The sequence below is a fragment of the Melospiza melodia genome, chromosome 26 (genome assembly GCF_035770615.1).
Source record: "Melospiza melodia melodia isolate bMelMel2 chromosome 26, bMelMel2.pri, whole genome shotgun sequence".
Classification (NCBI taxonomy): domain Eukaryota; kingdom Metazoa; phylum Chordata; class Aves; order Passeriformes; family Passerellidae; genus Melospiza; species Melospiza melodia.
Window position 1 is genome coordinate 1786491 of NC_086219.1, and position 14654 is coordinate 1801144.

At 43.0% G+C, this 14654-nt stretch overlaps 1 protein-coding gene across 2 annotated transcripts in view; it reads left to right on the forward strand.

Moving 5' to 3' along the window:
* LOC134429811 (ATPase family AAA domain-containing protein 3) overlaps positions 1-14654 on the forward strand; it is a 30744-nt gene that overhangs the window by 5778 nt on the left and 10312 nt on the right. For both annotated transcript variants that reach the window (XM_063177177.1, XM_063177176.1), the window contains exons 6-15: positions 19-184; positions 1864-1933; positions 4603-4758; positions 5057-5113; positions 6028-6153; positions 7350-7474; positions 10610-10661; positions 11382-11452; positions 13004-13171; positions 13915-14023. In XM_063177177.1, the coding sequence (XP_063033247.1) occupies positions 19-184; positions 1864-1933; positions 4603-4758; positions 5057-5113; positions 6028-6153; positions 7350-7474; positions 10610-10661; positions 11382-11452; positions 13004-13171; positions 13915-14023 (1100 nt within the window). The remainder of the gene's footprint in view (positions 1-18; positions 185-1863; positions 1934-4602; positions 4759-5056; positions 5114-6027; positions 6154-7349; positions 7475-10609; positions 10662-11381; positions 11453-13003; positions 13172-13914; positions 14024-14654) is intronic.

Below are 14654 nucleotides of genomic sequence, written 5' to 3' on the forward strand. Positions count from 1 at the left end.
TGTTTATTTTCCCCCAAGCCACCGTGGAGAGGGAGATGGAGCTGCGGCACAAGAACGAGATGCTGCGGGTGGAGGCGGAGGCGCGGGCGCGCGCCAAGGCCGAGCGCGAGAACGCCGACATCATCCGCGAGCAGATCCGCCTCAAGGCGGCCGAGCACCGCCAGACCGTGCTTGAGTCCCTCAGGTGGGGCAGGGGTGCTCTGGGTGTGGGGGAGGACCTGGGGTTTGTGCCTCTGGAGGTGCTCCAGGTGTGTGGGAGGACCTGGAGTTTGTTCCTCTGGGGGTGCTCCATGTGTCTTGGGGGGAAACTGGGGTTTGTGCCTCTGGAGGTGCTCCACGTGCGTAGCAGCACGTGGGAGGACCTGGGGTTTGTTCCTCTGAGGAATTTCAGCCTGGTGCTTCTCCGTGGGAGGACCTGGGGTTTGTTCCTCTGAGGAATTTCTCCACGTGTCCCAACATCTGGGAGAACCTGGGGTTTGTTCCTCTGAGGAATTTCAGCCTGGTTCTTCTCCAAGTGTGTCCTCACATGCAGGAGAACCTGGGTTTGCATGTGGGATAACCTGGAGTTTGTTCCTCTGGAGCTTCTCCAAGTTGGAGAGGACCTGGGGTTTGTTCCTCTGAGGAATTTCTCCACATATGTCCCAACATCTGGGACAACCTGGGGTTTGTTCCTCTGAGGAATTTCAGCCTGGTGTTTCTCCAATTTGACCCCAGATCTGGGAGAACCTGGGGTTTGTTCCTCTGGTGCTTCTCCAAGTGTGATCCTACATCTGGGAGAACCTGGGGTTTGTTCCTCAGCAGCTGCTCCACGTGTGTCCCAACACATGGGAGAACCTCAGGTTTGTTCCTCTGAGGAATTTCAGCCTGGTGCTTCTCCCACACGTGGGAGAACCTGGGGTTTGTTCCTCTGGTGCTGCTCTACGTGTGGGAGAACTTGGGGTTTGTTGCCTTGAGGAATTTCAGCCTGGTGTTTCTCCAAGTGTGTCCCCATGTGTGGGAGAACCTGGTGTTTGTTCCTCTGATGCTTCTCCATGTGTGACCCCACATCTCAGAGAACCTGGGCTTTGTTCCCCTGGTGATTCTCCAAGTTTGTCTCCATATATGGGAAAACCTGGGGTTTGTTCCTCCAAGGAATTTCAGCCCGGTGCTTTTCCAGGTGTGTCCCCACGTGTGGGAGACCCTGGGGTTTGTTCCTCTGAGGAATTCCAGTGTTGTGTGACCTCTTGTGCTTGTCTCGCTACATTGTCACTTGAAATAGCAACCAGAGACAGTCAGGGTGATACAATTTTTCTAACAAATTATTTCAGGCCTTTTCCTCTAGTCCTGGAGCTCAGCAGCTCTGAGAATCCCTCAGCTCTTTCAGTCCCCTCAGTTCTTTCAGAGCATCCATCACAAGCTGTCATGCACTTTGGCTCCTCAGGGCTGGCTGTTTGGCTTTGGAATTGGCTCATTTTAGATCCTTTATAATTTTGAACAAAAAAAGCTTTAAATACCTCCAGTCCAGCCCAAATAATGCATTAAATTCAATTGATACCATCTTAGGGCCAGGTGCTTTTCTGGATTTAATCCCAGCTCAGATGTAGGCATCAGATGATTGTAAATATATTTTCAGATGATTACAAATGTATTTTCAAATATATATTCTGATGATTATAAATATATTTTCAGATGAATATAAATATCAGATGATTATAAATATTATAAATATTTTCCATGTTCACATTCCAATTCTGAGGTGAGCCTTTAGCTTTGACTTGTTCAGAAGATGAACAACTTTAAAACAGTCTGAAATCCTGTTTTAAAATGTATTAATTCACTGAATTCCCTTTTTCTCCTGCTTGCCTTGCTGTTTGTTTGCCACAGGACAGCTGGGATGCTCTTTGGGGAAGGATTCCGTGCTTTTGTGACAGACTGGGATAAAGTCACAGCCACGGTAAGCTTGGCAAACCTGGCAGAAACTTCCAGAAAAGCCAGGTTGGAAATGTGTGTTAAACTCTGATTGTGTCACAGCTTTCAATCCAATTTTGATGTTGCCCAGAGAGCACTTGGAGAGCTGCTACGTGTGCTGAATAAATTGATTAAAAGCCAGAGCAGCATCTTTTCACAGGACAAAAGAGCTTGGCAGTGGAATCTTGGGGACAGAAAGTTGTTTCTCAGTGTAAAACTTAAAACAACAGTGAAAATATATTTTTGGTAGCTGGTTAAAATAGAAATGCTGCTTTAAATCAGTCACCACCATCTGCTCCACCCTCTGATTTTTAATACACACAAAAAGGCTGATACAAAACATCCTTTGCCTGAGAGCTGTGGGGAGAACAAGAGAAACTTTTAGTGGCTCCTTTTGTCATCTGCAGCATTCAGAGCCCTTTGGAGATCAGTGCTTGGTGCTTTGAGCTGTGCACTCACTTGACCCACATACAAATTGTCATTTTTTGCTTCTGACATGTTCTTCTCTTGTGAATTTGGGACATTTAGCTTGAAAAAAAAAAAAAAAAGAAAAGAAAAAGGCAAGTGTATTTTTGGAAAGGAGATAACACAGCTGGAACTCACATTTTTTGTTGCTTTAAAAAGTTTGGAATTACTGTAAGGTAAGAATCAGTTATTTTAAGGCTCTTGTAAATGAAACCTGAATTTTCAGCTCTAAGTGCTGCTCTTTCTCTACCTCTTCCCAGCCAAGCAGTAATTCCCATTCCCATGGTGACAATTCCCATTCCCATGGTGACAATTCCCATTGCCATGGTGACAATTCCCATGGTGACAATTCCCATTCCCATGGTGACAATTCCCATGGTGGCCATTCCCATTCCCATGGTGGCCATTCCCATTCCCATGGTGGCCATTCCCATTCCCATGATGTTTTTGGTTTTGTTTCTCCTCTGGAGCCCCTCATTCCCCATTCCCAAAGGTTCTACCTCAAATTTTTTGGTTCATTGTTGTTTTAGTGTAATTCATTTTTTTACTGATCAGAAATCCATTCCTTTGATACTTTATCATAAAAAAAGTGGGTAAATGTCTCCCATGCAAAACCACAACTCCCTGTAATCAGATTAATTTTTAGAGCTGGCAATTGAATTCTTGTTTGATACAGAATTTTTAAAGCTCTGTATCTTGTGACATGAACATCATCAAAAATCTGAGAAAATTACATCAGCTCCATCCAGGCACAGGAACTTTGTGCTGGATGGTGTCAGAGAGCATGAGATCATGGCTCTGTTTTTAGAGGGAGGCTGCTAAAAAGGTGAAATCTGTCCTGTGTTCTGTGTCTGGGCTGAGCTGGGCATGGAGATCCCTCACTCTTTGCATCCTGGAACTCTCAGTTCTGATCCCTTGGTGCTCCCACCCAGAGCAGGGGTGATGTCACACATTCCAGCAGAGTGAGGGCTACCAGATGGTGCCTCATGGTTTATTGAGCAGTGCCACCATCCCTGCTGTCCTTGAGGCTTTTCACCCTGATCTGTGCTTGCAGGAGAAGTCAGCTCATTTTAAAAGCAATTGCTGCAGTTTGCTCTTTTCTCTGATATGAATTATTGGCATCAGCTCTGAGCTGACTCCAGAGTCTGGAGTGTTTCTGCTTCCCTGGCAGATCCATGGGAATGGCTCCTTTTGGGGGGTTTCTGCAGGAACAGCCCAGTGAGTGATGCAGTTCCCATTCTGTGATGGTAATTCCCATTCCCATGGGGGTAATTCCCATTCCCATGGGGGTAATTCCCATTCTATTATGGTAATTCCCATTCCCATGGTGGCAATTCCCATTCTATTATGGCAATTCCCATTCCCATGGGAGTAATTCCCATTCCCATGGGGGTAATTCCCATTCCCATGGTGGCAATTCCCATTCCCATGGGGGTAATTCCCATCCCCATGGGGGCAATTCCCATTCTATTATGGCAATTCCCATTCCCATGGTGGAAATTCCAAAAAGCGTGGGGCTGAATTTTCCAGTAAATTGAAAATTGGGAATTCAATTTACTTGAAAATTCAGCCCCACACTTTTTGCCTGCTGTGGTTGTTTTATCTTCATTACTCAATTTACTTGAAAATTCAGCCCCACACTTTTTGGTTTATCTTCATTACTCAAATTTAGTTGAAAATTCAGCCACACACTTTTTGGCTGGTGTGGCTGTTTTATCTTCATTACTCAATTTAGCTGAAAATTCAGCCCCACACTTTTTGGCTGATGTGGTTTATCTTCATTACTCAAATTTAGTTGAAAATTCAGCCCCACACTTTTTGGCTGATGTGGTTTATCTTCATTACTTAATTTAGATGAAAATTCAGCCCCACACTTTTTGGCTGATGTGGTTTATCTTCATTACTCAATTTACTTGAAAATCTGGACATCCCCACATTTTTTTTTGGCCAGGATGCACTTTTGGATTCAGGACTAAATGCTTCACTTGTGCTTTTTTGCTGTGCAAGAGCAGTCAGTGAACAGGGAGTGTGAGACCTTGACTGTCTGAGCAGGGATAATAAAAAACACCTTACCAAAAATAAACCCCTCCTGCTCAGCATTTGTCCTGAATCTTAATGCCCCACCACAGCAGCACTGCCTTGCCAAGTGGTTTTTGCTCATTTTTCCCCTTTTTTTTTTTTTTTTTGCAGGTGGCAGGCCTGACCCTGCTGGCAGTGGGGGTTTATTCTGCCAAAAATGCCACGGCTGTAGCAGGGCGTTACATCGAGGCCAGGCTGGGCAAACCCTCCCTGGTGAGGGAAACCTCCAGGATCACTGTGCTGGAGGCTCTGAAACATCCCATCAAGGTAAAGTTCACCTTTGGTTCTGTGTTACACTCAGATGGGATTGTCAGTGGGGCTGGATAAACAAAATATTGGAGGTGGAATGGATGGCTGGAGGCTCTGAAACTTCCCATCAAGGTAAAATTCACCTTGGGTTCTGTGTTCCGCTCAGCTGGGACTGTCAGTGAATAAATAAATAAAATATTGGAGGTGGGATGGATGGACTGAGCCCTCTGGTGTTCTGTTAAGGTGTTTTAGTCCAAGTGAGTTGTCAAAATGTGGTTTTATTCTGCCTGTGAGTAACTGAATTTGTCCTCCCAAGGTTGGTAAACGTCTCACCAGCAAGGCTCAGGATGCCCTTGAAGGAGTTGTTCTCAGTGTGAGTACTCTGTTCTCCTGCCTTGGGCTGTCAAGGATGACTTTGGATTCCAAATGAGAGCTGCTGGTGCCTTAAAATCCCTTCTAAAGCTGCAATTCCAGCAGTTTTAGTGGCTTTTTGTCCCTTGGGACAATACTGAGACCATAAATAAGCTCCTGTGTTCAGTGTGACATGCATTAAGCAGCTTGTTCACCTTTTATCCCTCTGTGAAAAGCAGTTGGAAATCTTAGTTCAGTCCTTGCTCTGCTGCAGTTTCTCTCTGTAGTCAGCACGTGAAGATTCAGAATTCCACTTGTGCCATCTGAAGTTAAGGATTACTGAACCCAAACCAGCTTTTAGGCCAAAAAAAATCTAAATATTCTGTACATTTACCCACCCTGAGATTGGTTTTTAACTTGCTAATTAGTGCTACTTCTGTATATTTACTTCTAAATTTAAGTCCTGGTTATCTGGCAAATTTAAGAGCTGCTTGAAGCTGCTGAGAGAAAATGCTCCTGCAGGAATATCTCTCTCCCAGTATCCCCAAATGCAGTAGGAATATAAATATAAATTTATGACTTGAGAAGGAATTAGCACTGCAAAGAGTTGCTTATGTTTTGACATATCCCTCCCAGGGCATCCAGTAGGAAGTGAATATTTAGGTGTTATCTGTTCCTAGAGTAGTCACTGCACTCCTTCCTGCACTGCTGCTTTTTCTTATGAAAGAATTGTAGCCAAGTGGACAGAAAATCCAGTAAATCCTCACATAGGACAGGAAATGACCTTGGTGTGGAGTCATGAGCAGCTGAAGTTAAGACTTTAAAGCTTGAGCCTGGAGTGCTGCCTCCTTCCTGCAGGTACTGATTTGGGAACCTGGTAGGTGCAGCTCTTTTTGGTACCTTCTGATCCTTAAATTGAATTTTTTTTCCCTGCAGCCCCAGCTGGAAGCACGTGTGAGAGACATTGCCATAGCAACGAGAAACACAAAAAGGAACAAAAGCCTCTACAGGAATATCCTGATGTACGGGCCCCCTGGCACTGGGAAAACTCTTTTTGCCAAGGTAAAAACCCTGCCAAGATTCTGCCAAAGTGTTCTGAACATTCCAGGGCTCTGGAGCTTCCCTGGGCTGGGATCTCTGGCTGGAGTGTTGAACAAACATTTTGTTCTGTTGGGGAGGGAGGAGAGAGCAGCCTGATTCTGCTCTGAATCACTGCAGCCACTTGGGTCTGGATTTCCACCTGGGAAAGGCCCTTGGGACTGGGATTTATTTGTGGGAGTCCCTTGGGACTGGGATTTGTTTGTGGGAGTCCCTTGGGACTGGGATTTATTTGTGGGAGTCCCTTGGGACTGGGATTTGTTTGTGGGAATCCCTTGGAACTGGGATTTATTTGTGGGAGTCCCTTGGGACTGGGATTTATTTGTGGGAATCCCTTGGGACTGGGATTTATTTGTGGGAATCACAGTAGCAGCCGTTTGTCCATGAGACCTGAGGTTTCATCAACTTTTTAACAGTGGCAGATTTGCCAAACTGATGAAAATTGAATTTTTTTTTTCCTCTATCACTGCATTAAACCCATACCCCAGTAACTCTGAGATTATGGCACTTAAAGCTTTGTATGGCACCTTCTAAAGCCACCTAGTTTGGGTTTCTAAAGCCCATAGAGGTGGATAGAAATGGAAACAATAAACAAAATCCCAGCAGCAGCCCCTTCATATCCACCTCTGTTGGGTTTAAGCCCTTGACCAAATGGCTCCATGTGCAGAGGCACTGCCAGGGTGGTTTTTACATGGATTGCAGTCAAAATTTGATATTTTTCCTTGCTTTTCAGTGCTTGTCCACAACACCTGAGGTTTCATCAACTTTTTAACAGTGGCAGATTTGCCAAACTGATGCAAATTGATTTTTTTTTCCTCTATCAGTACATTAAACCCCTGCCCCAATAACTTTGAGATTATGGCACCTAAAGCTTTGTATGGCACCTACTGGATTTCTAAAGCCAATAGAGATGGATAAAAATTGAGAAAATAAATAGAATCACAGCAGCAGCCCTTTCATATCCACCTCTGTTGGGTTTATGTGGTTTATTTTTGCCCTAAATAAAAAATTGTCATTAAGTGATAAAGAACATAAAGAAACCAATACTTCCCTCTGCAAACCAGCACTGACAGGACTTAAATTACTTTAATTCCTCTTCATCCTCCCTGGCCTTGCAGTGAAAATCAAGGTTGGATTTGGTGGGTTTTGTTTCCCTGCAGAAGTTGGCTGTGCACTCAGGCATGGACTATGCCATCATGACAGGAGGGGACGTGGCCCCCATGGGCAGGGAAGGGGTCACAGCCATGCACAAACTCTTTGACTGGGCCAACACCAGTAGGAGAGGGTAAGTTGGGCTTTTATTTAATGCTCACTTTGGGTTTTTGTTCAAAAATCCCTCACCCACAGCTACAACAGTGTAGTTAGGCCCTAATATTTTATATATATATATCTGTGTGTATATATGTGTGTGTATATATGTGTGTATATATATATATGTAAAATATTTGTATTATATTACATTACATTACATTATCTATAATATCATATATAATGCATTTATTATACATAATAAATATATTTTATATATAAAAATTTGTTTATTAAAATAAGTAAATTTTACTTATTTTAAAATAAATAAATTGTTAGAAAGCATGGTGTTGATCCTGCAAGAACCATATCTATATTATATATTCTATATATATTCTATATTATATTATATTATATTATATTATTTTAAAATAAATAAATTGTTAGAAAGCATGGTGTTGATCCTGCAAGAACCATATCTATATTATATATTCTATATATATTCTATATTATATTATATTATATTATTTTAAAATAAATAAATTGTTAGAAAGCAAGGGGTTGATCCTGCAAGAACCATATCTATATTATATATTCTATATATATTCTATATTATATTATATTATATTATTTTAAAATAAATAAATTGTTAGAAAGCAAGGGGTTGATCCTGCAAGAACCATATCTATATTATATATTCTATATATATTCTATATTATATTATATTATATTATATTATATTATTTTAAAATAAATAAATTGTTAGAAAGCATGGTGTTGATCCTGCAAGAACCATATCTATATTATATATTCTATATATATTCTATATTATATTATATTATTTTAAAATAAATAAATTGTTAGAAAGCAAGGGGTTGATCCTGCAAGAACCATATCTATATTCTATATTATATTATATTATATTATATTATATTATATTATATTATATTATATTATATTATATTATATTATATTATATTATATTATATTATATTATATTATATTACATTTTATTAATTGTTAGAAAGCAAGGTGTTGATCCTGCAAGAACCTTGCTTTTCCCTTTGAGGGGGCAGCAAATCTCTTCTGAAATGATCCCTGGAGTTGCTCTATAAATTGCTCAGTATAATGATTGTTATTTCATTATATTTGCAAGAATAATCATAATAAATTAGTTGTTACTGAGTGAGGCAACACAGAATCTCCTGAAGATTTTAAACACTGTTAGTATTTAAATGCAGCTTCTGGTTTACTTTTGAGTCCTAAACAAGAAGAGTGAATAAAAGAAATAAAAGAGGATAAGGAGGACATAGATGCTAAAGGTATTGACATAAAAATCACAAACAGGTGTAAAATATCAGGTATAGAAAACACAAACACAAAAAAGAACTTTTGCTTTTTCAGTCACCTTTAAAATCAGATTTTTATCTGCAGAGACTCCTCAGGCTGAGGCTGAATTTGGCTCCCTGATTTTGTAGGAGTGTGTGGTTCATTTGCTGCTACCAATATAAATGGATTTTTGATTTTTGCACTGCAGAGATTCTTGTCCAGCCAGGCTGGTGAAATTCAATATTGAACTTCCAGAGATGTCACTTTGGGTTTTGTGCTGCTTTGAGCTCAGATCTGTGAATGGGGCTGCCCAGTGATTTATGTGCTCTCTGATTGCTTCAGATGGACATTATCTTGTGGTGTCTCTTTTAATCCTTGCTTCATTCATCACCTGAATCTTTCTATTTCCCCTTACAAAGAAAAAAAAATTCAGGGATTTAAAAGCAAGATTTAATTTTTTAAGCTTCTATCCTGAGGAGCTATAGAGGGGAAGGTGTCAGAATTTAAGTGAGCTCAGAATTTAAGTGAGAACTTGGAAGAGATGTGAGCTCAGCTGGATGCTCCCGTCAAGGAATTCTCTTCCAACACTGCCTGGCTCTGAATTTCTCTGCCCTAATAAAAATTTTGTGCATTTCAACTCCCTACACTGCCTGATCAAAGCTTACATGTGTCCATAAAATCAATATTCTCTCCTCCAGCAGCACTGAAGTATTTAAGCATATTTAATTCTGAATATCCACCAGTTAGCTGTTTCCTATTTAGCTGAAATTGTGATAACACATTTTCTGCAGAGAATATTTGGGAGAAGATGTTAACAGGCCTGAAATGCCCTGGAAAAAAGCTGGGTTTGAAGTTAGGCAGGGAGGTAATACAAGCTGTGACAGCTTTATGAGCAACCTGCTCCTGTTATTGATAAACATCTTTACAGGCTCAGTCCCTTGGGAAGAGCTCTGCCCTTGGGTTAGAAGTGAATTCATTTTGGTGAATAATTCATGGCCTTTATTAATTCACTTCTCCACAGGTAGTAAAGCCATTCCATTAGTGCTGCTGTGGTTTGGGAAAGAAAAACCTCACAAAACAACAAAGCAGGCTGAGGGCAGGACTGTGGTTTGAGCTTTTTGGAGGAGAAATGGCAGGGAGGTGTCACTGTCACCAAGATTTCTGTGTTGTGCCCTGCACACATCTCTGTAAAGAGGAGGGAATGCTAAAATAGCACTCAGACTTGAGCAGGTCTAAATTTCTGCATTTGAGGCTGAGGAGAAGCTTCCAGAATGGAATGATGGAGCTGGGATTGTGGGTGTGGAGTTTGGATAGAAGTGGGTGGGAAAAGGGTGGGAAGCTCAGAGTTTGGGGTTTTAGAATATGGAAATATATGGGGCAGGGTGGAGGTTTTAGGACAGAGGCTGGTCCTTCTTCTTCTCCTTCTCTTCTTCCTCTTCTCCTTCTCCTTCTCCTTCTCCTTCTCCTTCTCCTTCTCCTTCTCTTCTCCTCCTCCTCCTCCATGGGTTTGGGTGGTTTTGTGTAATTGGATAAAAACTCCACATTGCAGGCCATGGGTGGTTGGTTTTTGGGTTAAAAGTAAGAATAATTTAGGTGTCATTTCTTAATTGGACAGTTTATCCTTAAAAGGCTGTGTAGAGACAGACATGGCTCTGTTTTTAGTTTGTTAAAGTGCTGCAGAACTCAGGGTTTGTGAAACTGTAACAGAGATAAGAACTAACAAACATCTGAGTCCAAACAAGAAATTCCATCTTGTCCATTGAATCCCAACCCTGGCTGAAAGCAGCAGAGGCTCCCCAGGCCTGCCTCAGCTGTGCTCTCACTGTGGTGTTTCCCTTTGCAGCCTCCTGCTCTTCGTGGACGAGGCAGATGCATTCCTGAGGAAAAGGGCCACAGTAAGTGCTGGGTGTGTGTCTGCTCTGCTCCTGCTCTGCTTCTTCTGCTCCTTCTCCTTTTCCTGCTCCTTCTTCTGCTCTGCTCCTTCTCCTGTTCTGCTCCTGCTCTGCTCCTTCTGCTCCTTCTCCTGTTCTGCTCTGCTCCTTCTCCTGCTCCTGTTCTGCTCTTGTTCCTTCTCCTGTTCCTTCTCCTGCTCCTTCTGCTCCTTCTCCTGCTCCTTCTGCTCCTTCTCCTGCTTTGCTCCTTCTCCTGTTCTCCTCCCCTTCTCCTCCTTCTCCTCCTTCTCCTCCTTCCTGTTCCTTCTCCTCCTTCTCCTCCTTCCTGTTCCTTCTCCTCCTTCTCCTCCTTCTCCTCCTTCTCCTCCTTCTCCTCCTTCTCCTCCTTCTCCTCCTTCTCCTCCTTCTCCTCCTTCTCCTCCTTCTCCTCCTTCTCCTCCTTCTCCTCCTTCTCCTCCTTCTCCTCCTTCCTGTTCCTTCTCCTCCTTCTCCTCCTTCTCCTCCTTCTCCTCCTTCTCCTCCTTCTCCTCCTTCTCCTCCTTCTCCTCCTTCTCCTCCTTCTCCTCCTTCTCCTCCTTCCTGTTCCTTCTCCTCCTTAAATAAAGGAATACAAATAAACAAATGGCCAAGTAACAGAATTCCCTTAGTCCTTAATGCTGATTAAAGCTCTGAGCTGCCTGCAGTCCCCAGCAGCTGATGCTCCTTTGGCTTTTACCTTTGCAGGAGAAAATCAGTGAAGATCTCAGAGCAACTCTAAATGCATTTCTGCACAGAACAGGGCAGCACAGCAACAAGTGAGTATCCAGTTCAGCAGCTGATATTTGCCTGGGTTGAGAAAAGTCTTTAAAGGATCTCTGGAGGTTGGAAATTATCTGTGCTGCTGGGGGATTGAACAGAATCTGCAGAGAATTTCCCCCTCTCTTATGTGCTTCATGTAGCTTGTTCATCCTTCAACTTTTCCTGGCACTTGGAAATCAGAACAGAAGGAAAACTTTTCCCTCAGACTTTGGTGATATTTGGACATCTTGAGTATCTTGATGTTTATATTGTGTTTCTTGGCCAGTTCCTGTTTATACAAAAGCCCAGGAAAATCATTCCCACAAAAATTCAGAGTTCTCCTGGCTGGGTGCTTCAAGTTCCCAGGAAAAACACTTGGGTGGTGTTTGCTCCTCTGCAGTGACCTCTTGTGTGAGGCAGCTGAGTTTCCATTGCTTCCCCTGTGCTTAAAATCCCTGTGGGGATTTAAAATTGCCTTGGAAGAGCTCTGGGAGTTTTTTGGGGGTGCTGGGGACATTTCTTTCTTTCTTTCCCCTGATATTAAAATACCTCAGGAGAGCTCTGAGGATGTTTTTTGGGTGCTGGTGATTTTAAATAGCCTTGGAAGAGCTCTGGGGGTGTTTTTTGGGGTGCTGGGGATGCCCAGAACAGCTGAGCTCTCATTTACAAGGAGATCTGCCATTGAATTCAGGCCTGATTTCACCCATGAGCCATCTGAGGACACTGAACATGCCCTGGTGATTCATGCTCTGCTTTTTACTTCTGAGCAGCCTCATTGCTGCTCTGGGCAAGGAGCAGCCCTGCATGCATCAGGGGGAGCTCACTGGGGTGAAATGGATGAAATGGGGTGTATGAATGGGGTGCTTTGGTGACACCCTGAGGAAAACTCTTCCTTCAGCAGAGAATTGGCACCAGGACTGGGAATTGCTGCTTTTCAACTTCCCAAAATTATCCTGTGGGATAGCAAACTGCCTGAATATCAGGCTGCATGGCAATCCTGGCTTAATCCTTAATCCAGGCTTGTGTTTCTGCAAGTTTTGATGGTAAAAATTCCACAGTCTTGGTTTGGCCATCTCCAGAAATGACAGCAGAGAACACGGCCCCTTGTAGGCAATGATTCAGCCAGACAGCAAGAACATCAATATTCCAATAGCTGTGCTTAAAAGCCCATTTCAAATTATTAGGCACTGTTTAACTGGTGACATCAATTAAAGCATTAAAGTATTGGCACAGGGAAGAAGCATCATTACAAAGCAATAAAACAAAAAAGAAATTCCAGCTCCAAAATGCAGCAGGATCTGGAGCAGCTCATGGAGCAGAGCTGAGTCTGCACACTTCAGAGTGTTCTAAACAACCCCAAACACATTTTAGTGTGCTGCTTGAGGTTATTTCTAAGGTTTTAAAGGTATTTCTAAGGTATTTCTAAGGAATCCAGGGTTTTTTTTTCATGTAATGAAACATCTTTGATCCCAACCACGGCAGCTCCCGATGTTCAAACTCAGCTCATCAGTTTTGATTTTTATGCCTTTGTCAGTCAATCTTTATTTTTTTTTTTCCCCTAATTCCAGGTTTATGCTTGTTTTAGCAAGCAACCAGCCAGAGCAGTTTGACTGGGCCATCAATGACAGGATAGATGAGATGGTGAACTTTGAGCTGCCCCAGCTGGAGGAGCGCGAGCGCCTCGTCAGGATGTATTTCGACCAGCACGTGCTGAAGCCAGCCACAGAGGGCAAACAGTGAGTGCCCCTCACAATTCTCCCACTTCAGAGAATTCCCTCTCTTTATTTGTTTTTCCTCATCCCCTTTCTTGTGTATTTTGTCTATAAACCCTCTTTCAACAGGCAAGAGATTTGGGAGGTGCCTCTCGCTGTGACACCATCCCAGATTTTTTGTTGTGCCCTGTGTTGGTGTTCACAGGGGTCCCAGGATGAGGGGAGAGATGAGAATCTTGACTCCATGGTTCAGAAGGCTGATTTATTATTTTATTATATATATGTTATGTTTAAATGATCTATTAAAACTATACTAAAAGAATAAAAGAAAAGATTTCATCAGAAGGCTTGAAAGGAATAGAAAGGAATGATAATAAAATCTTGTGACTGACCAGAGAGTCTGAGCCAGCTGACTGTGAATGGCCATTAATTAAAAACAACCACATGAGACCAATCACAGATTCACCTGTTGCATTCCTCAGCAGCAGATAATTATTGTTTACATTTTGTTTCTGAGGCCTCTCAGCTTCTCAGGAGAAAAGATGCTAAGGAAAGGATTTTTTATAAAATATGTCCGTGACAGAGGCATCCTTGGAGTTAGGAGAAGGTTTGGGCTCTTCAAAGAGACAGGAGTTGGTGGTTGTAAAGGATTTTTCATTAAATATCCTGGCTACAGTGCCCTTACAATTCAGGAGGCAGAGATGCAAGCAGGAACCTGTAGGAACTGCTGTGGTGTGGAGCTGACCAAAGGTGGTTTTGCCTTTCAGGAGGTTGAAGCTGGCCCAGTTTGATTATGGCAAGAAGTGCTCAGAGATTGCCAGGCTGACCGAGGGCATGTCCGGCCGGGAGATCTCCCAGCTTGCTGTGGCATGGCAGGTGAGAGGGGCTCTTCCCTTCCTTCTTCCCTTCCTTTTTCCCTCCTTTTTCCTTCTCTTTCCTTCTCTCTCCTTCCTTTCCCTTTCCTTTGCCTTCCCTTCCCTTTCCCTTTTCCCTTTCCCTTTTCCCTTTCCCTTTTTTCCTTCCCCTTTTTCCTTCCCCTTTTTCCTTCCCCTTTTCTCTCATTTTTCCTTCCCCTTTTCCCTTCCCTTTTCCCTTCCCTTTTCCCTTCCCTTTTCCCTTCCCTTTTCCCTTCCCTTTTCCCTTCCCCTTTTCCTTTCCCCTTTTCCTTTCCCCTTTTCCTTTCCCCTTTTCCTTTCCTCTTTCCCTTTCCTTTTCCCTTTCCCTCCTGGGAGGTTCCAGGCTCTGACTCTGGACTCTCAGCTCCTCTCTCCCTGTGAAAGTTTCCCAAACTTGGGATAAATTCCTTCATTTATTGTCCATGGGGTGTCCCCAGATCCCTGCTGCCTCTGGGGTGGGTGTTGCAATATCAGCTCAATTCCTCACCCCATAAACAGGAGCAGTTTTGATAATTCCTAGTGGGAAATCCCTTATGGAATTTAGGCCAAGCAGGTGAGTTTGGGCTCAGTTTGGGGTGGCCACACTCAAGCTCCAGCTCAGGAAGCTCAGC